At 36.4% G+C, this 21,847-nt stretch overlaps 1 protein-coding gene across 1 annotated transcript; it reads left to right on the top strand.

The window, feature by feature from the left end:
- The first annotated feature begins 18,395 nt into the window (after window positions 1–18,395).
- On the top strand, window positions 18,396–20,172 carry LOC131639449 (uncharacterized). Its single transcript, XM_058909945.1, has 4 exons — window positions 18,396–18,671; window positions 18,722–19,384; window positions 19,525–19,752; window positions 20,155–20,172. Exons 1-4 carry the CDS (start codon window positions 18,396–18,398, stop codon window positions 20,170–20,172), a joined length of 1,185 nt encoding a protein of 394 aa, XP_058765928.1.
- Window positions 20,173–21,847: the final 1,675 nt, after the last annotated feature.

Genomic DNA, 21,847 nt, shown 5'->3' with positions numbered 1-21,847 from the left:
CAGCTTACCATTCAAAATCTCTACCAAGGCTCCATTCAAACTTTCTGCTACACTCAAAGTGGCATCAGTAGTCATTGCTAGACCAACTCCATTTCCATACTCCTCAGACAAAGCTGTCCCATGGGGATATGACACTAATGTTTACATTCATGGAGTTAAGCAGGATCCCTCGACTAAAGAGGACGCAACACTAACTACTTCAGCTGTAAGTAACATTGCAGGCACTAGCAAGATCACGAGAAGTGGAAGAATCTTTTCACCAGAAATTTCTCCAAATATTGCTGCTAGTCCAATCCAGGTTCCAATTCCTATTCCAGATATCAACACTCGAGGCAAAGAGCCACTGATCGAACCAGTTCAAAATCCGGTAGAGATCACTGCTGAGGATCCATCAAAGCAAGAGATGGACGAAATATTGAAAATCATCTGCAAAAGTGATTACAATATTGTCGAACAACTGGGGCATACTGCTTCAAAAATCTCAATGTTATCTCTGCTAAAATATTCAGAAGCTCATGCTAAAGCTCTAATGAAGTTCCTTCAAGCTGCGCATGTGCCTCAAGAAATCCCAATCGACCAATTTGAGAATTGTGTCGCCAGTCTTACAGTGCCCAATGGTCTTGGTTTCTCTGATGTGGATCTAACTCCTGCTGGAAGAAATCACAACAAGGCCCTGCACATCTCTATCGAATGCAACGGCACCACTCTGTCTCATGTGCTAATAGACAATGGTTCCTCTCTAAACGTGTTACCAAAGGTAATACTGGAAAAACTTGACTTCAAAGGAGTTGTGCTACAACCAAGTGATGTGGTTGTAAGAGCCTTCGATGGGTCAACAAGAACGGTGTACGGAGAAGTTAAGCTCCCAATCAGAGTGGGCTCTCAAACTTTCGATGTTATCTTTTCCGTAATAGACGTTCTTCCAACATACTCCTGTTTACTAGGACGCCCTTGGATACATGGGGCAAACGCTGTAACTTCTACCCTGCATCAGAAGTTAAAATACCCAGTAAAAGGAAAGGTTGTCACAGTCTATGGCGAAGAAGAATATATGGTCAGTCACTTGAGCAACGACAAGTATGTTGAGATGGAGGGCGAATCCATCGAAACTCCGTATCAAGCTTTTGAGGTTGTATCTCCAGATATCTCTACCACCAAGCATATTCCTGCTACTCCAGCTACAACTATGGCTTCTCTCAAAGATGCCAAAGCCATGATTGAACAGGGTGATCGCACAGTATGGGGACAACTCCCTGATATACCCTACAAGTCCGACAAGCTAGGTCTGGGCTATAATGGTGAAAATCAAAAGAATGATCAAAATCCTCGCTCTGAAGGGTTAATATCACACTTCGCCAGCCAAGAAGTAAACGCCATTGATGATGAAAGGACATACTTGAACCACATCATTCAGCCATATCCAGACTAAATTCCACCCATTACCATGGGAATGTGGGATGCTGTGGGAGGACCAAATGACGGTTACAACTACCAGTATATCACACCTCAGAATTCTTACATTGCTCTGGAAGATCTTACTCCAACAGAAGAGGGTAATCAAAATGACGGAAGTATCACAAGTCCCGTCACTCAGCAATATCAAAATCCACCCAAAGAAGTATGGGACACGCTAGGAGAACCCAGCGGCAAATACGACTATATGGTGAAATATTCCGCTCCTCCGAGCTTTTCAACTCCCATCAAAGACATTGTCCCGACTGGATGGGACGAACAGTACGACGACAACTTCGCTCTTGAAGAAGCCAGGAAGATGCCAAACAACGAAGGTTATTTTCTGTCACAGTACACTCCTTATCAGGATGCACAAGTCTCTATTCAAAACATCATTCCTACTGCATGGGACGGCCTTATCGAGCATCTCGCTCAGCCAATAGAGGGACCTCCACCTGGATTCTCATATCCAACAAATCATCCAACTTATCCTGAGGAATTACCTACGCATTTTCCCACTAGCGGAATCAATGCTACGGAAGACGAAAAGAACAACTGCAACTGGAACAGCTGGGTGCTCCCTGCTAACAACGGTGGATTGAACAACTGGAAAGCAGAGGATGTGATCTCCTTTGATCAGGAGTAAATGCCATTTCCTGTTTTCTTTGTGTATATTGTGCAAAGATAAAAGTGGTTCCTGAACAATCGAACCATGAGCTTGAAAGCCGTGTGCCTTAGCACAACGGTCCTTCTATAAAAAGGGTTTGTCATATCATGATTATGTGCATTCAATAAAATCATGGGATGCTTGCATGTTCAAAATTTTGTGATCCTTTTTCTTTCTTTATTCGCTTTCAAATAGCTATGTTTTTCTCTTCATACACACTCACATATCTACCATGCAGATTCACATACACGCTGGATCCAGTCAATAACGACTCTGCTATTGCCCGTCATGACTTTGAAAATCCGATCTACCAAACTGAGGACGAAAGTGAGGAAGATTGTGAAGTGTCAAGAGAAATTGCAAGACTTCTAGAACAAGAAGAAAAAGCCATACAGCCTCATGAGGAGCCGATTGAGGTCATCAACTTGGGCAGTGACGAAGAAAAGAAAGAGGTCAGAATTGGGGCTGACTTAGAAAACAGTGTCAAGCAAAGACTGATTCAATTGTTGCAAGACTACGCCGAGATATTCGCCTGGTCTTATCAAGATATGCCTGGCCTTGACACGGACATTGTAGTTCATCGCCTGCCAATCAAAGAAGGAAGCACTCCGGTCAAACAGAGACTGCGAAGGAGTAAGCCTGATATGTCAAAAAAGATCAAAGACGAGGTTGAAAAACAATTCAATGCCGGATTCCTAAAAGTTGTAAGTTATCCTCCTTGGATAGCTAACATCGTGCCTGTACCCAAAAAAGACGGGAAAGTCAGAATGTGTGTAGACTACAGAGATCTGAACCGGGCAAGCCCTAAAGATGATTTCCCTTTACCGCACATCGATGTACTAGTTGACAATACCGCACAATGCAAGGTATTCTCCTTTATGGACGGATTCTCAGGGTACAATCAAATCAAGATGGCACCCGAAGACATGGAAAAAACAACCTTCACAACTCCCTGGGGAACCTTTTGTTACAAAGTAATGCCCTTTGGTCTAAAAAATGCTGGAGCTACCTACCAACGAGCAATGGTAACACTATTTCATGATATGATTCATCAGGAAATAGAGGTGTATGTCGATGACATGATCGCAAAATCCAACACCGAAGAAGAACATTTGAGTCATTTACACAAGCTGTTTGACAGACTCAAGAAATACAGATTGCGACTGAACCCGAACAAGTGTACCTTTGGAGTAAGATCCGGTAAACTCTTAGGTTTCATCGTCAGCAGTAAAGGTATTGAGGTTGATCCTGCCAAGGTCAAAGCCATTCAAGAAATGCCTATACCCCGTACCGAGAAACAAGTCAGAGGATTCTTGGGACGTCTAAACTACATAGCCAGATTCATTGCCCATATGACTCCTACTTGTGTGCCAATCTTCAAATTACTGAAGAAAGATCAAGTGGAAAGATGGAATGACAAATGCCAGTTAGCCTTTGATAAAATCAAAGAATACCTTCAAAAACCGCCAATCTTGTTACCTCCTGTGGAAGGCAGACCTCTGATAATGTACCTAACTGTGTTAGAAGATTCAATGGGGTGTGTACTCGGACAACATGACGATTCCGGTCGAAAGGAGCACGCAATCTACTATCTTAGCAAAAAGTTTACCGATTGTGAAACAAGATACTCACTACTCGAAAAAACTTGCTGTGCCTTAGCATGGGCGGCTCGCCGACTAAGACAGTATATGCTAAATCACACCACTTTCCTGATCTCCAAGATGGATCCAATCAAATACGTGTTCGAAAAACCTGCTCTCTCTGGAAGGATTGCAAGATGGCAAATGATCCTAACAGAATATGACATTCAATACACTTCGCAAAAAGCAATCAAAGGAAGTGTGGTAGCTGATCATTTAGCTCATCAAGCAGTAGATGATTATCAGGCATTGAACTTTGACTTCCCAGACGAAGACATTATGCTAGTCAATGACTACAAACAACCAGGATCCCGATGGACTATGGTTTTTGACGGAGCTTCTAATGCGCTCGGCAATGGCATCGGAGCTGTGATCATTTCCCCCACAGGAGGTCATACACCCTTCACCGCCAGATTGTGTTTCAATTGCACCAACAATATAGCCGAATACGAAGCATGCATTCTGGGTCTCAAAGCTGCAATTGATCTAAAAATCAAATTCCTTGAAATCTACGGAGACTCGGCCTTGGTAATCTACCAAGTCAAAGGGGAATGGGACACAAAGCACCCAAATCTAATTCCATACAAAGAACATGTGTTGAGTTTGATTCCTTACTTCGAGGAGATCACTTTCGAACACATCCCACGCGAAGAAAATCAACTAGCTGATGCCTTAGCTACCATGTCATCCATGTTCAAAGTCAATTGGGACGACGAAGCTCCTATGATCACCATTTACAGGCAAGACGAACCAGCCTATTGCAATGAGATCGATACCAAACAAATGGAAGACAAATCATGGTTCCATGAAATACAAAGGTATCTCGAAACCCAGGAGTACCCTGAAGGGGCATCTATTAACGACAGAAAGTTTCTAAGGAGATTTGCCTCCAAATTCTTCCTAAGCAATGGAACTTTGTACAAGCGCAACCATGACTCGACTTTACTTCGTTGCGTAAACAAGAAGGAAGCAGAACAAATCATGGAAGACATACACAATGGTACCTTCGGTACTCATTCCAACGGACATACAATGGCTAAAAAGATCTTGAGAGCAGGTTACTACTGGTCTACCATGGAGACAGATTGCCATCATCATTCCAAAACTTGTCACAAATGCCAGATATATGCCGACAAAGTGCATGTACCTCCAGTTCCATTAAACGTTCTGACGGCTCCTTGGCCTTTCGCAATGTGGGGTATTGATATGATTGGAGAAATCAAACCTACTGCTTCCAACGGACATCGCTTTATCCTGGTCGCTATTGACTACTTCACAAAGTGGGTAGAGGCAGCTTCATATGCTTCTGTCACCAAGAATGTGGTAGCCAGGTTTATCAAGCACAATCTCATTTGTCGGTACGGCATCCCCGAAAGGATCATCACTGACAATGGCACGAATCTAAACAACAAAATGATTACTGAACTCTGCACGCAGTTCCAGATCAAACATCATAATTCTTCTCCATATCGACCAAAGATGAACGGCGCTGTCGAAGCCGCCAACAAAAACATCAAGAAAATCATACAAAAGATGACAGTAACCTACAAAGACTGGCATGAGATGTTACCTTTTGCTCTTCATGGTTATCGCACATCTGCGCGTACTTCAACAGGGGCAACTCCATTCTCGTTAGTCTACGGTATGGAAGCAGTTCTCCCAATCGAAATCCAGATTCCTTCCTTAAGGATCATGAAAGAAGCCGATCTAGACGAAGACGATTGGATTCAAACTCGATTCGACCAAATACACTTGATCGATGAGAAAAGACTTGCAGCTATCTGTCATGGCCAGCTATACCAAAAGCGCATGATCAAAGCATTCAACAAGAAAGTCAAAAGTCAAGCATACCAAACTGGTGGCTTGGTTATCAAACGCATCATCTTACCACAAGGTGATCCCAGAGGCAAATGGACCCCCACCTACGAGGGACCATTCATAATCAAGAAAATATTCTCCGGCGGTGCCATGTTGCTTACCACCATGGATGGCGAGGATTTCCCACACCCTGTGAATGCGGACATAGTCAAAAAGTACTTTGCTTAAAAAAAAAAAAAAATACAGCTCGCTAAGTTGAAAACCTGAAAGGGCAACTTAGGCAAAAATGAGCGTCTCGGTGGATTGAAAACCCGAAAGGGCGATCCAGGCAAAAATTAGAGACAAAACAAATACAATCCCGGTAGGCTGAAAACCTGAAAGGGCAGCCTAGGCAAAAATTAGGGAATAAAGCATACAACTATGTCCCGCTCAGCTGCCTACTCACCGACAAGGTTCAACACCTCAAAGACACCGATCAGTCCAATCACTTTCTTCCAACAAGTGAGGGATGAGATGCTCGAAGACAGATTGGCAATAGCAGAATTGAAACTTGACTGGATCGTTCTCACATAGCTATTTCTTTTCATAAATACTTTTCAAAACTTTCTGACAATTTCCTACTTCTAGGATTGTTGTCTCCCTATACTAATCCGCCTATCACGGCACCTTTTCAAAAATCAATGCAGCTTATAACTAACATTTTCATTTTTTCTGTTTTGAATACGCGAGCATCCCAATGATATTTTGAATGAACATATGCATTTGAATATGATTGATGTTTACCAGGAAAAACAGGAATAGCATTCCGGACATGTCCCAATTATTTGGACATTATCCTAAACCAGCATCAGAAGGAAGTTTCCCCAATGGAGACACATTCCTCAACAAATCCCTCAAAAAGATTTTTCTTTCGAAAGAAGTCTTATTCCCCAGCAGGGTTGTTCCAGATTACTGTCTTCAGAAGGTGTGATCTCCGCACCCAAACTTGGTCAGATAGTGCATCGGAGGATTATGCATCTTCCTCATTCCCACTCCAAAGGGCGTCACAGTCCGAACTCTCAAAACTACTGTTCATCCCCGAGCAGTAATCAAAGATCCTTCAATAGAACATCCTGGTTCTCAAAGAATTTCCCCAACCCAGGGTACTCAAGCGAGACAGAAGATCATCAACAACCACGATGCCTTCACTTCCAAATGGCTAGCAGGGATTTATTTTCCCAATCACAAGGCCTTCATTTCTTGACGACTAAGCTGGGATTTATTTTCCCAATCAGGAGCTTGACACGCTCTAAGCTGCATAAACCATGCATCACATTCACACTCATATTCACATTCACAATCATGCATCATACGCATATTCATACACAACATAACTTGCATATTTCTCCTCTAGCTCGAGGATCTCATATCATACATGCATCATAGACATCGCATATCACTAACTTGATTTTTCAGGTAGGCAGATATCTTCAACAAAGATGTTCTCAATCACATGCCGTGTTCACCTGAATTCCATGAACGGTTCTCTCAGATATAATCAAGCCGAAGATTCATTCTGATCACTTACCAACTCAAAAAACAAGCATCACAGATCAAAGCGATACCTCAGACGGTTCCAGAACGATCTAACATCACAGATCAAAGTTGATACCTCAGACGGTTCCAGAACGATCTAACATCACAGATCAAAGTTGATACCTCAGACGGTTCCAGAACGATCTAGCATTACGGATCTAAAGCGATACCTCAGACGGTTCCACAACGATCTAGCATTACAGATCTAAAGCGATACCTCAGACGGTTCCAAAACGATCTAACATTGCAGATCTAAAGCGATACCTCAGACGGTTCCACAATGATCAACTTCCAAAATCTAAATCGGGAAAACTTTGGACAAGTTCCGTAACGATTATCTTCCAAGACTTAAAGCGGTAACCTTGGACGGTCCCGAAACAGTCAACACAAAGACTTTCGAATCCTTCATCAAGATATAATCAATGGATTCATTCTGATGAACAAACCCTCAACACATTTTCCAGATGGCATCTGAAAAGCCCATCTCAGGTAATGTTTCAATCTGCCAACAACATTTCGCAGACAACATTCCAATGCAGCTTCCAACATCTCTTCTGATCAAGGTAAGTGCAAATTTTCAGGGCATCTAATTATTCAATCATCTTCTACCTTCAGATTTCAGACAATCTCTTCAGGTTTAAGAAGATTGAATAGGGGCAACTGTTATACCCCAAAATTTGCCCACATCTTTTTTCAAGAAAACTCCAATCTGAAAATTAAGAGTTTCATATAATCATGGATTTTTATTTCAAATATCCTAGCATATGAAGTACTTAAATTTCAGAAACTTTTCTTATACAGTAGCTTGGCTTACAGAGGAATTTATTCTTACGCAAACGCCAAATACTGTTCATTACATCACAAATACTATTTATTTATTTACAGATAAATAGTACTAACACAATCATGCAGAGTTAACTCTTTTTGCAGGCGCAGAAGCAGGAAACTCACACTATACTGGTAACAATTGTTTTTGGTTTCCCACTAACTTTTGTACTATATTCCATTATTTTCAAAATCTTTTCAAATCTCTTTTTCAAAAATCAAATCTTAACTTGTGTGTTTTCTGCCAGTCAAATATTTCTATTTCTGTGCAGTAAACAATTTTCAGGTTATTATCGGTAATTTTGCCCGCATACCGTAAATATCAGTTATTTATTATGTTTCTGTTTTCTAACAAGTCATGTAAATAAATTTTCATGCTTCACACCAAACAAAAACAAAAATAACAACAAAAAAGAAAAGAAAATTAACTTTGACAGTTGACTTTTTCACTTTAACTGCTGCTTCAGTACACGAACAGTCAGTTGACAGACAAACTGCAGACAGTACAACTCTCAGTGTTTTGTACAATCAATCAAATCAATCATTCACAATTCAAATTTTCAAAGATTTTTGTGTTAGAAGTCTTCTGAATATCACACGATTAGCAGAAACTCAGCACTGCACAAAAATCAGGTACGCTTAATTGCCTCCTATACAGACAGTCCCTAATCAGGGTTTTTCTTGTTTTAACAGGAGCAACAAGTTTTGAGAGCTCAAGTGGATTCCATATACATCCATACATCTCAAAGTACCATCATACAAATTTTCAAACTTCAATTCACTCAGACGCACCGTCAGCAGCTCAAACAGTCAACAGACGACCCGTTTGACCAAAAAAGTCAACTGACAGTCAAAAATGAAATTTTTTGTCAAAATCCATATTTTGTCAAAGGATTCAACATTTGATCATTGGATGATCACAATTCATCAAGGAAAGATCAAAAATCAACAAAACCCTAAGATTCAAAATTAGGGTTTTTGCATGAAAAGTCAACTCAACTTTGACTGATCATAACTCTCTCATCCTTCATCCAAAAAATGCCAACCAAAGCTCATTTTGAAGGAAATTCAATTATCTTTCAAATGCAATTGATCCCATGGTCATTGCATTCACCATTTGAAAAATATGGCCAAGACATTACAGGTCATTTTCAAAGTCAACAAAAAGACACTTTTTTCAAAAGGACACACAAGGAGAACCAAATATCATTTTGACATGAGACCAAAGACATTGGTTAGAGGACTCTTTGAGGTTTCCAAAAAGTGCAAGATCTCCTTCATATGACAAAAATTGAAGGATTCACACCTTGTTGAAGTTGGCTAAATTTTGGGAAAATGCATGAAATCAACATTGCTCAAAAATGTTTTTTTTCCAAAAGATGCCAAGTTTTTATGGTCCAAACATCTTTGCCATGATATTATGGGCCTCCCACGACCAAGACAAAGCCCACATCTATATTATCCATTTTTGACATAATTTTATCTTATTTTAAGATTAAAATTAAAGGAAAATTGCATGGATAATTGGTGGCTTGATCTCCAAGCATGACTCACCTCCAAAGTATTCAATTTTCTGCAGAAGATTGATGCCCAAGGCAAGAGCATTGAATGTAGTCAAGGCTTGGTCAAAAATTCAAAGTTTTTTATTATTAAAGAACCAAAACTTTCAACAAAGGCAACCAAGTTTCTTGCTTCACTTCCAAGCAGCCTATGGGCTATAAAAGGAGCAGCATACCTCCACAACAAGGGGACACACGAAGAGATAGCAAGAGAATAGCCACAAACCTCTCAAAATTCTCAAAAAATCTCCATACTTTGTAATTTTCAAAATCAATTTTCCAATCAATATTAATACAAACCAAGCATTCTAATCATCTTCTCAAAGATAATAGAGTAAGATTGAACTTTAAACACAGGCCCATGAGAGTCGTATAAAGCATATAATACTCTTCATGTACATAGGAATTTTATTTTCGTTTTTGTATATGCAACTGATTTCAATGCTAACCAACCATCCTATCATGCTCATAAGGTCCTATGCAAATGATCTGGGCCTTAACATGCCAACTCCCACGTGAGGATAGCCATATGCCATTAACATAAGCTTATGAGTGTTCATACTTTAACATCTTCGAACCTATAGCTATGAGCATCAAACCACGAAACTAATGACATATTTGGATTCAGGGCATCATGTTTAGTGGATCTGGGTTGTTTTCATATGTTGCTAACGTGTGTTCTTGCAGGTTTGGGAAGCTACCGAAAATAACGTTTTTGTATCGTGAAATAGAGGGGGTTAAAAACCCCCGCTATCTGTCTGAAAAAGTGCATGGGACGGAGGTTGAAGACGACCACGCGTCCGAGCGTGGTTCGTCAGTCAACTTTTCAACCTTCTCTCCTCTGTTTCCATTGGTCCATGCAGGCGAGGGTGGGGACCAGTCTGACTTTGGTCTCCCACTAATCCCATGCCTTGCTTTAATCATGTGCTTCATGTGACCTCAGATCTGAACCCTTGGATCAATTCAATCTCCAATCCAACGCCTCACACACGCAGCTACACCATGCTCCCTCAGTCAACTTCCACACTGAATAAGTATCCTTTTTTTATTTTCTATTTTATTTTAATTTCTTTGATAAATTAATTAAAAATAGTTTAAAAATTCAAAAAATTCCCCAAAAAATATTTTAAACTTCTAAAATAATATATTATTTTCTGAAATAAAAATATTTTATTTTTCTTCAAAATTTCAATATTTTTCATAATTAATTAGTATGTATTTATATATTTGCTTATTAATTATTTTAATTAGTCAAAAAATCATAAAAAAATTGTTCTTTGTGTTAAATATTGTTTATATATCATAAACTAATTTTGTACATATTTAGGATAATTTTATCATTAAGTCTTAATTATTTGTGTAATTATTTATATAATTATGTTTTAATTAACTTAAAAAATCCAAAAACAATTTCAAAAATTCCAAAAAAAATTAGTTTTGTTCTAAAATCAATTAACAAACATTTTGTACATATTTTTAAACTTATTTGCTAGGTTTAATCATATTTCCATCTTTTCTTTATTTTAAATTAATTAATAATGCATTAATTATATTTAAAATAAATCACAAAAATACAAAAATATGCCTTTTATTTCTTGCAATTTAAAATTCCTAGATAAATGTATAGGATGTCAAATTCATGTAAATAGGCTAGTTTACATTTCCCGCACAATCGATGTAATAGCGTAGATTTACTTTCTGCACTTTACATTTCCGCATTTTAATTTCCAGCACCCATATAAACTGCGTGTATGTCAAAGATAAAACTGAACCGTCAGATCATTAACTTCAAAGATAAATATCTGAATTCAATCACAATCACATTTGCACCTCCTAGGGTAACCCCTTTTCACTCTTTTCAAAATCAAAGTTACATTTCTACTGTTTCGAGTACAAAATCGAACCTTTTGTTTATATCCGACGAATGGATAGATTTTTAAAGGGAACAAGGATAAAGACCTCCTAACTCAGGGTAGACCTCCTAGTTTGCTTGCTCAAAATCAAAACAAACAAAATTCTCATACACTGTTGTTTTTTTAAAACGAATTTTCCAAAAGACAATATTTTGTATACATCCAAACACGGATCATTACAAAATTAACGATCTTTTCAAAACATCTTTCGAAAGATAAACAAGCATTTGTATATATCCGCACAAGGATCATTACAAATTCTATTTGCAAAGGTATTTCAAAAACACAGGTAAAGCATTCCGAATCAATTGAAAAGTAAAGCAAATGAGCTAAGCAAACTAAAGAGCCCATGGATAACCATGGATACAAAGGGTGCTAACACCTTCCCTTTGTATAACCTACCCCCTTACCCAGAATCTCTCAAAGGTCTTTTTTCTGTTTCTTTTATAAACCTTTCCTTCATTGGATAAAATAAAAGGTCGGTGGCGACTCTGTAAACTTTTTCAAAAGTGACGCGAAAGCGTCCGATCGACAAAAAAGAGTCAGTTCACGTATCCCACCCACGGAGGGGTATGGCCCGAAAGGACGGTCCACAGGTGTATTTTGTTATCTTCATCGTCGGTGGTACGTCGATGTATTTCTCTTCAATACCTTCAGTGGAACATTGGTATGTGTTATCGTTAGTGGTACGGCGATACATCTCTTTCTACCTCCAGTGGGACGTTGGTAGTTCACCTTCAGTGGAACGTGGGTGTATTTTGTTATCTTCATCGTCAGTGGTACGTCAATGCATTTCTATTCATATCATCAGTGGAACGATGGTGTGTTCTCTGTTAACGAAGAATAAGTATTCTGATTCCCCAGTGAAAGAGGATGCATATTTTCTCATCCCTAGTGAAAGATGATGCTTTGACCTCTCTGGTGCGAAATGCTTTCCTCAGTGAAGTTCCTTTCCTCAGCAGAGTTTCGTCTCTCCAACAGATCCTTATCTTCCCCAGTGGAATTCTTCCCACAAAAACATTTTGTGTTCCCAGTGGATTTCCTTTGCATCCCCAGTGTTGCTATGTTTCATCATCATCATATGCATTCATTAAACATTGCATTGCATCTTAGGATCAAAAATTGTGTGTTTTATATATTTAAGTCTCTTCAATCTCGTCAAAACGAAGATTTGCAATCATCGTACCTCCGGATCGAAGAAACTTAAATAGGGGCATCTGTCATACCCCAATTTTTGACCCTAAGATCATATATCATTCATATCCCAATCATTAATCAAGAGCTTCACTTGGAAGTTTTGTTTGTGGTGTTGCACTCACCTCATCAATAAGAGGGACCGTCAAGCACCAATGATTGTTTATCTTGTATGCATATTATACTAACCCAAATACCAAAAATATTGCTTTGTTTCTTTGTAGGCTTTTGTTTTGTAGGTACCAAGCCAAGACATGCAATAAACAAGGCATTTTCCACATTTTGGACTGATGAAATCGATTTCCCTCTTGGGTAAATCAATTTCCCTACAGCAATTTTCAACAAAATCACATTCTGGACAGCATGAAATCGATTTCCCTCCTGGGTAAATCGATTTCCCTAGTGTATTTTGCGCCAAATTCTCTTCTGGAACAGAGTGAAATCGATTTCACTCCTGGGGGAAATCGATTTCCTTAAGGCGAAATTCAAAAAAAATAGAGAGGGAAGCTTGATTTGATTTTGGCACCTATTTTCTTTGACCATTTTTGTCATTTTACCAATTTTCCACCTCACCAAAATAATTCCCTTCATTAATTCCATTTTAACCTCATTTTACCATTTTTTACCATTTAAATGCCACTTTAATCACCAATTAAACACAAGCTAATTAACCAAGAGCAAATGACCAAATTGCCACTACTCTTGCTCTCATCCTATAAATAGAGGCCACTACTCTCTCATTTCTCAAGCTTGGAGAGCCAAAAAATTGCTTGCAAATTCATTTCTCACCCTTTCCAAAACCCTCACCCAAAGTTCATTTTCATAAGATTAGTGAGATTCACATTGAATCTTGCTAATTTTGAACTAAACCTCCTACATTTCTCTCTTTTCTTTGGTTGTTCATCTCCAAATTTGAAGGATCTATACACTTTGTGCTTGCTCTTGAAGCTACTCCAAGACTTTTGTTCAAGAAGTGGTAATTTGCTAGATCTATGATGTAGATCTTTATTGCTTGTGTTCAATGCATCTTTGATGCTATATTGATGATATTTGCTGGTTTTGTGATGGAAATTTCGTGCTCAAGTTGATGTGTGATCATAAGGTGTTTGTATATTTGTTCAAATCAAGTTTCATGCCTTTAAATGCTGTTTTTGCTGAAATTTACACTGAGGAAATCGATTTCCTTAAGGCTGAAATCGATTTCCTGCTGAACGTAACTTGTTTTTTTTTAAAACTGCACTATGGAAATCGATTTCCCCCTGAGTGAAATCGATTTCCTGCTGGCAGAATGTGGTTTTTTGCCTTTTTTTATGCTTGTTTTGGCTTCCTTCTTCCTCTACTTCATTAATATCATTGGATCTAGGATGTTGATAGGTTTGAAATGACCTAATCCATAATATTAGATGAATGATATTAATGATAGTTTGAGTTGATTATCTTTTGTGAATTTTATTCTTCTTCCTCCATTTCATTAATATCATTGGATCTAGGATGTTGATAGGTTTGAAAGGACCAAATCCATAATATTAGATGAATGATATTAATGATAGTGTGAGTTGGTTTTACTTTATGCATTTTATCTTCTTCTTCTCCTTTTTTTCTTTTGATCGTTGAAAGTCTTAACACTTTGAGAATTCTTATGGATTCTTAGTAAAGACTAGATCGTTACCTATTTTCTTTTCGTGCGGTATTGCTTTCGGAGAATGATCTACATATCATTTCTCTCGCATGCATTAGCACATAAAGTTTTGACCGGCCTCGTTGTAGGGTGATTTCTACATAAATCACTTGGCGATCTGCTTAACATAGCGCAATATTTCGTGTCCCGAATAAAAAAGATCAAAATATGGAAGAGAATTGTATGCGGTTGATTTAAGACTTATGGAGGTTTATCGTGTAGTCGCTATGATTTTATCAAGCTTCTGATAAACTTTCATTGAATTTAAATCCGAGAACATCCTTCACTCACCATCGATCTTTCTTACTAACTTTGATAACATACTTGACAAGTTTCAAGATGGTTATCTTTAACATCTAACAACTAACTTTAATTTCCGCAATTTATTATATTGCTCTTTATATTTCTCGCTTTATCGCTTTATTTTATCATTTCATCATACTTACATTCCGCTATTTTTCCTTTGTCCATTTGGACGTTTATATTTCCGCTATTTTCTCTTTGTCCACTTGGACACTATGTTTATGTTTCCGCTATTTTCTTTTGTCCACTTGGACCATACTTTACTTTTTTGCTAAAACAGTAATAAATAACAAAAATCTAAAAAACACATAAGGTTCTCTTTCGGACTATTGGTTACTATCCTGAGCATTTTGGAGATTCGGACTTATGGACTTAGGACCTCTGGACCCTCATTCTGTTATTACTCTATGATCGTTCTGTCTGTCTGGCATTGGATTGTTATCTGTTTGTGTATGCAGGTATTTCCTTGAAAGTCCTTGATGGTTAATTCCAAGGCATTGATATAAGGATTTTACCCGAAAACAGCCGTTACTCTGCCCGATTTTCGTCAGAATTTTAATGTGCTTAATGCAAAGTGGTGCTAAGATAACAAGTTCATCTGGATCCCCAAGTAATGTGCTGGTTTAGTGTTCGATGTTCCAAAGGATGGGAAATCTACCTTGACTCACAATGTCAAGTGTTGGCTTCTTCTTCGGTTAGACCGTTTCTTTCCTTAGCTTTTTTTTACGCAATAGGATAGCCTCTTCATCTCCTCCCATTCTTAAATTTTCAAAATCTTCTCCCTTTTTCAAAAACCTTCTTATGTTTGCAATCATTTTCAAAACCTTTTCTCTAAAAATATCTTTTGCCCTTAGTGGCCTTTTCTTCAAAAGTTAGACACTATTAATCGTCGAAACGAGTGGTTATACCCCACGATTTTGAAATTGATTGATATAATGAGATCTTTTCCGCGTGAGAGAGCTAGTGGCATACTCGTTGATTTTATCCGAGTTGGAGCCCTTCTTTCATTTGCGATGCAAAGAACTCATTTGTTCTCATGCTCAAGATCAATGGCTGAGTATTTCTCTCCGACGACGATAAAGTGTTTATTCGTTTTTAAAACGTTTTCCCTTTAAGCGGAACTGCATTAGCTCTGACTTCTCCATTGCACCGAGGAGGTATGTAGGCACAAAGCTTAATGCTTTGCCGAGCTTATTTTAAAAATAAAAAAACTCTTTTTTTTAGCACACACGACACAGATTTTCAAAAAGGTTCCTGTGGAATACCACAGATATGAGGGGTGCTTAAAACCTTCCCCTTGTATAATCAACACCCGAACCTGAGTTCTCTTCCTTGTTTTAAAAACAAAACTTTAAGGTTTTACGTTCTTTTCCCTTTTCCTTTGAAAAAATAAAGCGCGGTGGCGATTTCAAACGGAATATTGATTCGAGTCAATCCTATGGCTTCAATATCAGATTTTCCCCGCTACAGGTACTTAGTTCGAGACTTGGCACCAAAAAAAAAGTTATCTTATATATTAAACTTTATTTTAAATATTTTGTTTATTTTCTAAAATTTAATTCTTATATAATTATAAATTAATTTTGATAATTAATTTAACATTAATATATTTTAAATATTAAGATAATAATATATTTATATAATAATAATAAATAATAGTAATAGATAATAATCATAATAATGATAATCACTAAAAAAAATTACCAACTAATCTAATTGTTATTTTATATAATATTCATTCATTAAAATCATTAAATTTTTAAGATATAAGCTAATTGATAACATTTTGATAGTTCTTATGTTATTTAAAATTATATTGATCTTTTTTATTACTCCTTAAAATTCAACATATTCTTAAATATTATAATAAACTCATATATAATATTGATTCAAATAAACTCATTATAATAAAATCCTACCAATATAATCAACAGATCATTTATATTATTCTTAAAATTAAACTTTTTCTCAAATATGTATTTATAAAACTACATATAATAATTAAAATCATTCGAAAAATATTCCACAAACGAAACAATATAATAAATTTTTTTGATAAAATTTAAAATTTCATAAACAATGACAACAATATACTACAGGACTACCGGGCAACGCGCGGGTTATATACTAGTTATCTATAACGAGTGTCTAAACGGACACGGAGTGCCCGTTTATCCGATTTTTTAATAGGCACAATAGAGAAAAATAGTTACGTGTATATTTTTTATGAGAATTTTATTGTATATCACATTATTAAAAATAGAGCTATAACACACAATCATATGAAACATTTAATTTAAATTGTATTGTTAACGCATGAAATAGTATTATATTGAGTTAACATGTCTCTCTTGTTTGCCCGCTTTTTAGTGTGCACATGTGTGAAAAATATACAGTATATTTTTTGTTTAATTTTAATTTCAATCATTTATGTAATAAAATTGGTGATATGTATTTGGATTTAGTATCTAGTAAATGTGAAACAAAACTAATATAATTAAAAGAAAAAATAATATGCACAGTGTAAAATAACTTTATACGTTCAATCAAGAGTTTAATTCCTATGCACTGTCAGTGTAAAACTTTTTGTACTATTAATGTATCACAACCACTCAATTATATATTTTTAAAAAAATTAAAATAAAAGTCAAACACTTTCAACAAATTAATGGATGTGATTCACCAACGCTGAAAAATTGATTTACACCGTCAATGTATTCCAATTAAATTCTTCAACCAATTACCACCATGTACTCTCTCTCCCTCCCTCCCTCCATTCACAAACTTACTTAAATCCCTCTTTCAATCATCATAATCACTGCATTAAAAACTAAATAAACAAAATCAATTACATCAATGCCCGGAAAAAATTGATAATTTTCTAATTAATTATATCAATGCTACCAAAGTGAACGGTAAAAAATCTCCACAATTCTTAAACACATCAATACTGGAAACTTAATACAATATAATCCTAGAAGAAGAACATGATGCAAATGAAATAACTATAGACAGTTATGAATTAAGCCAATTTTAATTTCTATACCATATCTGTTCAATTGGAGTCTGCCAAACAACCATAAAAATAATTATTAACACCAATGAAATAAAGGGGGAAAACAAACAATGAAAATGCATAAGGAAGAAAACGAAAAAACACATAAGTATTACATCTTAGTTGGAAACTCTATAGTAATATTCAAGTCAAACAATGATGATTAAAAAATACATCATATGAAAAATATGGACAATTGATTAGAAAAAATATTTACACTGTACATATATCCCCGCCATGTTATAGAATGAATGTTTCACAATTGTTGTGTAGAAAGTCTTGAATGTTACTCACTGTCAATTTTTGTGGCCAAACAATCATTTAGAAATGAGTGAAAATGTATTTGTTATTCAAAGTAAATGATATTGCAGTTATAAAGGATGGGAGTTATTTTGCCTTCTACGATTGGTAGAAGTAAAAAGGCTACTTTTGCGTTCATCAAAGATCAGATTTGGGGAAGAATTAATTCGTGGAAAGGCCGATCATTATCTAAAGCGGGGAAGGAAGTCATGATTAAATCGGTTCTCCAAGCTATCCCGGCTTATATGATGAGTATCGATATTCTTCCTGAAACGATGATTAGTGACATTGAGAAGATGTTGTCTGGTGGTGCGGGGGCTCTAATCGGAATGGTATTCGGTGGATGGCTTGGGATAAGTTAGCTTGCTCCAAGAAAGAGGGGGGGTCTTGGATTCAGAGATTTTAGAGCTTTTAATATGGCTATGGTAGCAAAACAAGGTTGGTTTCTCATGAATAACACGCAAGCGTTGATGTCAAGGTTCTTTAAAGCAAGGTATTTCCCTAAAACTACCTTCCTTGATGCTAATCTTGGTTATAATCCTAGTTTTGTTTGGAGAAGTATTTGGAAAGTTAGAGAAGTGATAACTTTTGGGTGTAGGTGGAGTATAGGTGATGGTAGCCAAATAAAAGTTATGAACGAACCTTGGATTCGAGGTAAAGTAGAGGTTGTATGCATGGACTGCAACAACAAGGTATCTATGATTTAGTTGTTAAGGACTTGATGCTTCCAAACGTTAAACAGTGGAATATGGGAGTGATTCGCGATTTATTTGATTGTGTAGGAGCGGAGGAAATTATTTTTGTACCGCTTGTGGAGGATGTTATTGCAGATAGATTGGTGTGGACGGAAGAAAAAGATGGTCAGTATAGTGTCCGGTCAGGGTATCGAGTTTGGAAGAGTATAAAGAAGTGTTATATCCAGGAGAATCATGAGGTTAATTGTCAAGGTTTGTGGTCTATCCTTGCGCCACCCCGGGTTCGGATAAAACAACATCATGTTCCTTGTCGGATTTGTACTGGATGTTTGCCTTCCCGGGTTCGGCTAAAACAACATCATGTTCCTTGTCCTTCTACTTGTCAGTTTTGTGAGGTCTCTGAGGAGGATGACTGGCACGTTTTTTTCGGGTGTCCTGGAACTAATTCTTGTTGGACGTCAGCAAATTTGCATGATACTGTCGCACCTCTTATTAACCATTCTGATGACATTAAATCTCTTATTTTGAAAGTTTGTAGTGTGGTGGATAGAAAGGTGGCTGGGCGTTTTGCGATTATGATTGAAACATTATGGCAAAATAGGAATAACTTTATTTGGAACAATAAGAAAGAGGAGGCGTCAAAGCTTGGTTGGTTAGCTTTTCACAGATGGCAGGATTGGTTTTTGGCTCAAAATTTTCAGGATAGAGAGGTTGCCCCCCTAATCCGTAGCATTGGATCCCCCCTTCGTTGGGTTGGCTCAAGTGTAATGTTGATGCGGGGTACAATAATAGTCAAAGAACTACCAATAGAGGTTGGTGCATCCGAGATAATATGGGGAATTTTATTCAGGCGGGTGTTGCGTGGGATGTTGGTACTTTATCTGTGTTAGAAGCAGAGGCAATGGCTTTGAAGGAAGCTATCCAAGGAGCTTTAGCTTTTAATCTCGATCATATAGTTTTTGCAAGTGACTCGCAAAAGGTGGTGCAAGCTATCCAATCCAATATTGTCGGAAGTTCCGAGTTTAGCTATATTATTCGTTCTATTAAACGTTTGTTAATTGATTTTCCAAACTTCGAGGTAGAGTTTGTTAGGCGTCAAGCAAATATGGTTGCTCATTGTTTAACAAAGGCGACCAATTCTTGGTCCCGACGTAGTTACGTTTATCAAATACCTCCTTGTATTGAAACTATTTTGTTGAATGAAAGAAGTTAGTTTTGCTTTGGTCAAAAAAAAAAAGATAGGAGTTATTAACTTATAAACCTTTTCCATGAATAACTGGTGGAAGTTATTGAGAACACTATTATTTTTAAATTGTATTTATTTTATATATTAAAAAAAGAAAATAAAGGGTATTTTAGGAAGTAAAATAGGTCAGCCCAAAAGGATGTATCCCCTTTATATATTGTTATAGATATAAGAAAATTAATGGTAATGAAAAATATAATTTTAACATTTTTTTTCTTTTTCTTTATCCTATAGCTCATTAATCCGGAGTAAATTACGTCCAAAATTTATTTTTTAAATCAAATTATCATAGTTATCATATTTGATTACTATTTTTTATTTTGTTTCACTTTTCATTATGAAGCAACTCGGTTTGCATTGATTGGTTCAAAACTAATTTTATTTTTCAAATTCTTCAACTTTGTCTCTAGGGATGTGCATGAATCAATAACCAAACCAAATTGAACCATATATATGATTTGGTTTAGATCTTAAAACCATTTTTTTAAAACTGATTAATTTTTTTAAAACCGGTTTACATGTGGATTGGTTCGGTTCTAAATCGGTTTCTCATATAAACCATTTTAAAAAACGGTTTAAAATTAGTATCTCAAAACCAATTTTTTATTTTCTTTAAAAACCGGTTTCTCTCAAAATCAATTTTTTATTTTCAAATGTAGATATGATAACAGATAGAGAAACCAGTTTTGAATTCAAACATTTTGGGTAAATTAATCACATTTAGTTCAGCAGGGGAAACTAAACATGAATCTGATCAATTAACTATACTTCCCAAATGGTTAAAATTTAATGAATTGAAACAAATAAAATTAGAATAAACTATGAAGCACAACTGTATCTATCATCTGGGATAATGCAAAAAACATGAATATCAATGAATTGCAGCTTGTGATTGCTACAATACTCTTATTAGTCCACTAGTTCAACAAATAGGTGAAAATTATTTTTCATTGCTGAATAAAATAACCAAACTCTTATTTGTTTCCCTGAATATCAAAAACCTAAGCTTAAAAATTCATTTACTAGTTCAAAGAGAGAAACTTGATATAAAAATTCTTATTTTCCTCTACCTCCATTATTTATTTACTTCTGATTCATCTTATAATATGCTAGATTTCAGGTCTCCCTTTGTGGTCAAGAACTTAAGGCGGGTTTGGGTTTGGAAGTTGTTGTTGGATTTTCTGAAGCGTATCCCATATCGGAAGCAATTTGTAAGGACAAATGTTCTCACCAATGAACAAATATCATTCTCTCATTGATGATACTGAAAGGATTAACGAACAAGTTCACATGTTGGTATCAAAGTGCATCATTTCGATTTTTCATTTTTTTTTGTTGTCTTTTTTTGTGTTGCTTTCTTCTCAGATCTCAGCTGAGGAACCACAATCACATTTATTAACCATGATTATTTTTTTCTTCATTAACCTTGATTGCTTTTTAACCCTAAAATTTGCAGAGTTGATTTATGATAGAAGATGGTTTGATCCGCCCTATGAGTTCATGGACGCATTTATGCAGGAGATTAAAGAGATCACAACAGGTTCTGTGACTTTAAAATTATATGATGTACCTTATTTCTTTTTTACACTACTTTACATTTTGTTATCCTGTAATAAATTATTTTTAAAAAATGATTTTGTTTTCATTTTTTTAATAAAGATGAAGACATAAAATCAAATTATTGGTTAAGTTGTGCTACTGAACAAAAGTAGTCTCTCTTTTACCTTGATATATGAAAAGCATGCATAAATTGCAATATAATATTTCTAATTCTGAAAATTATTTAGAAATTTAGTAAGAAATTACAATTAAGGCATGATACAAATCAACCATGATTAGGGATGACAACGGGACGGGTCGGTGACTGTTATTACCTCCCCCAAACTCAAACCCGAAGTCCTAAATAATCCATGTTCTCCGCCCCAAA

This window comes from Vicia villosa, unplaced genomic scaffold, assembly GCF_029867415.1.
Source record: "Vicia villosa cultivar HV-30 ecotype Madison, WI unplaced genomic scaffold, Vvil1.0 ctg.002637F_1_1, whole genome shotgun sequence".
In the NCBI taxonomy this organism is placed as follows: Eukaryota; Viridiplantae; Streptophyta; class Magnoliopsida; order Fabales; family Fabaceae; genus Vicia; species Vicia villosa.
This window is presented reverse-complemented; position numbering and strand designations above follow the sequence as displayed.

Bases quoted from the DNA above. Each gene is read 5' to 3' on its own strand.
- LOC131639449 (XM_058909945.1), top strand. From the start codon at position 18,396: ATGGCTATGGTAGCAAAACAAGGTTGGTTTCTCATGAATAACACGCAA. The intron at 18,672-18,721 runs GTATCTATGATT...AACGTTAAACAG, and splicing joins GCATGGACTGCAACAACAAG to TGGAATATGGGAGTGATTCG. The intron at 19,385-19,524 runs GTTGCCCCCCTA...AATTTTATTCAG, and splicing joins AAAATTTTCAGGATAGAGAG to GCGGGTGTTGCGTGGGATGT.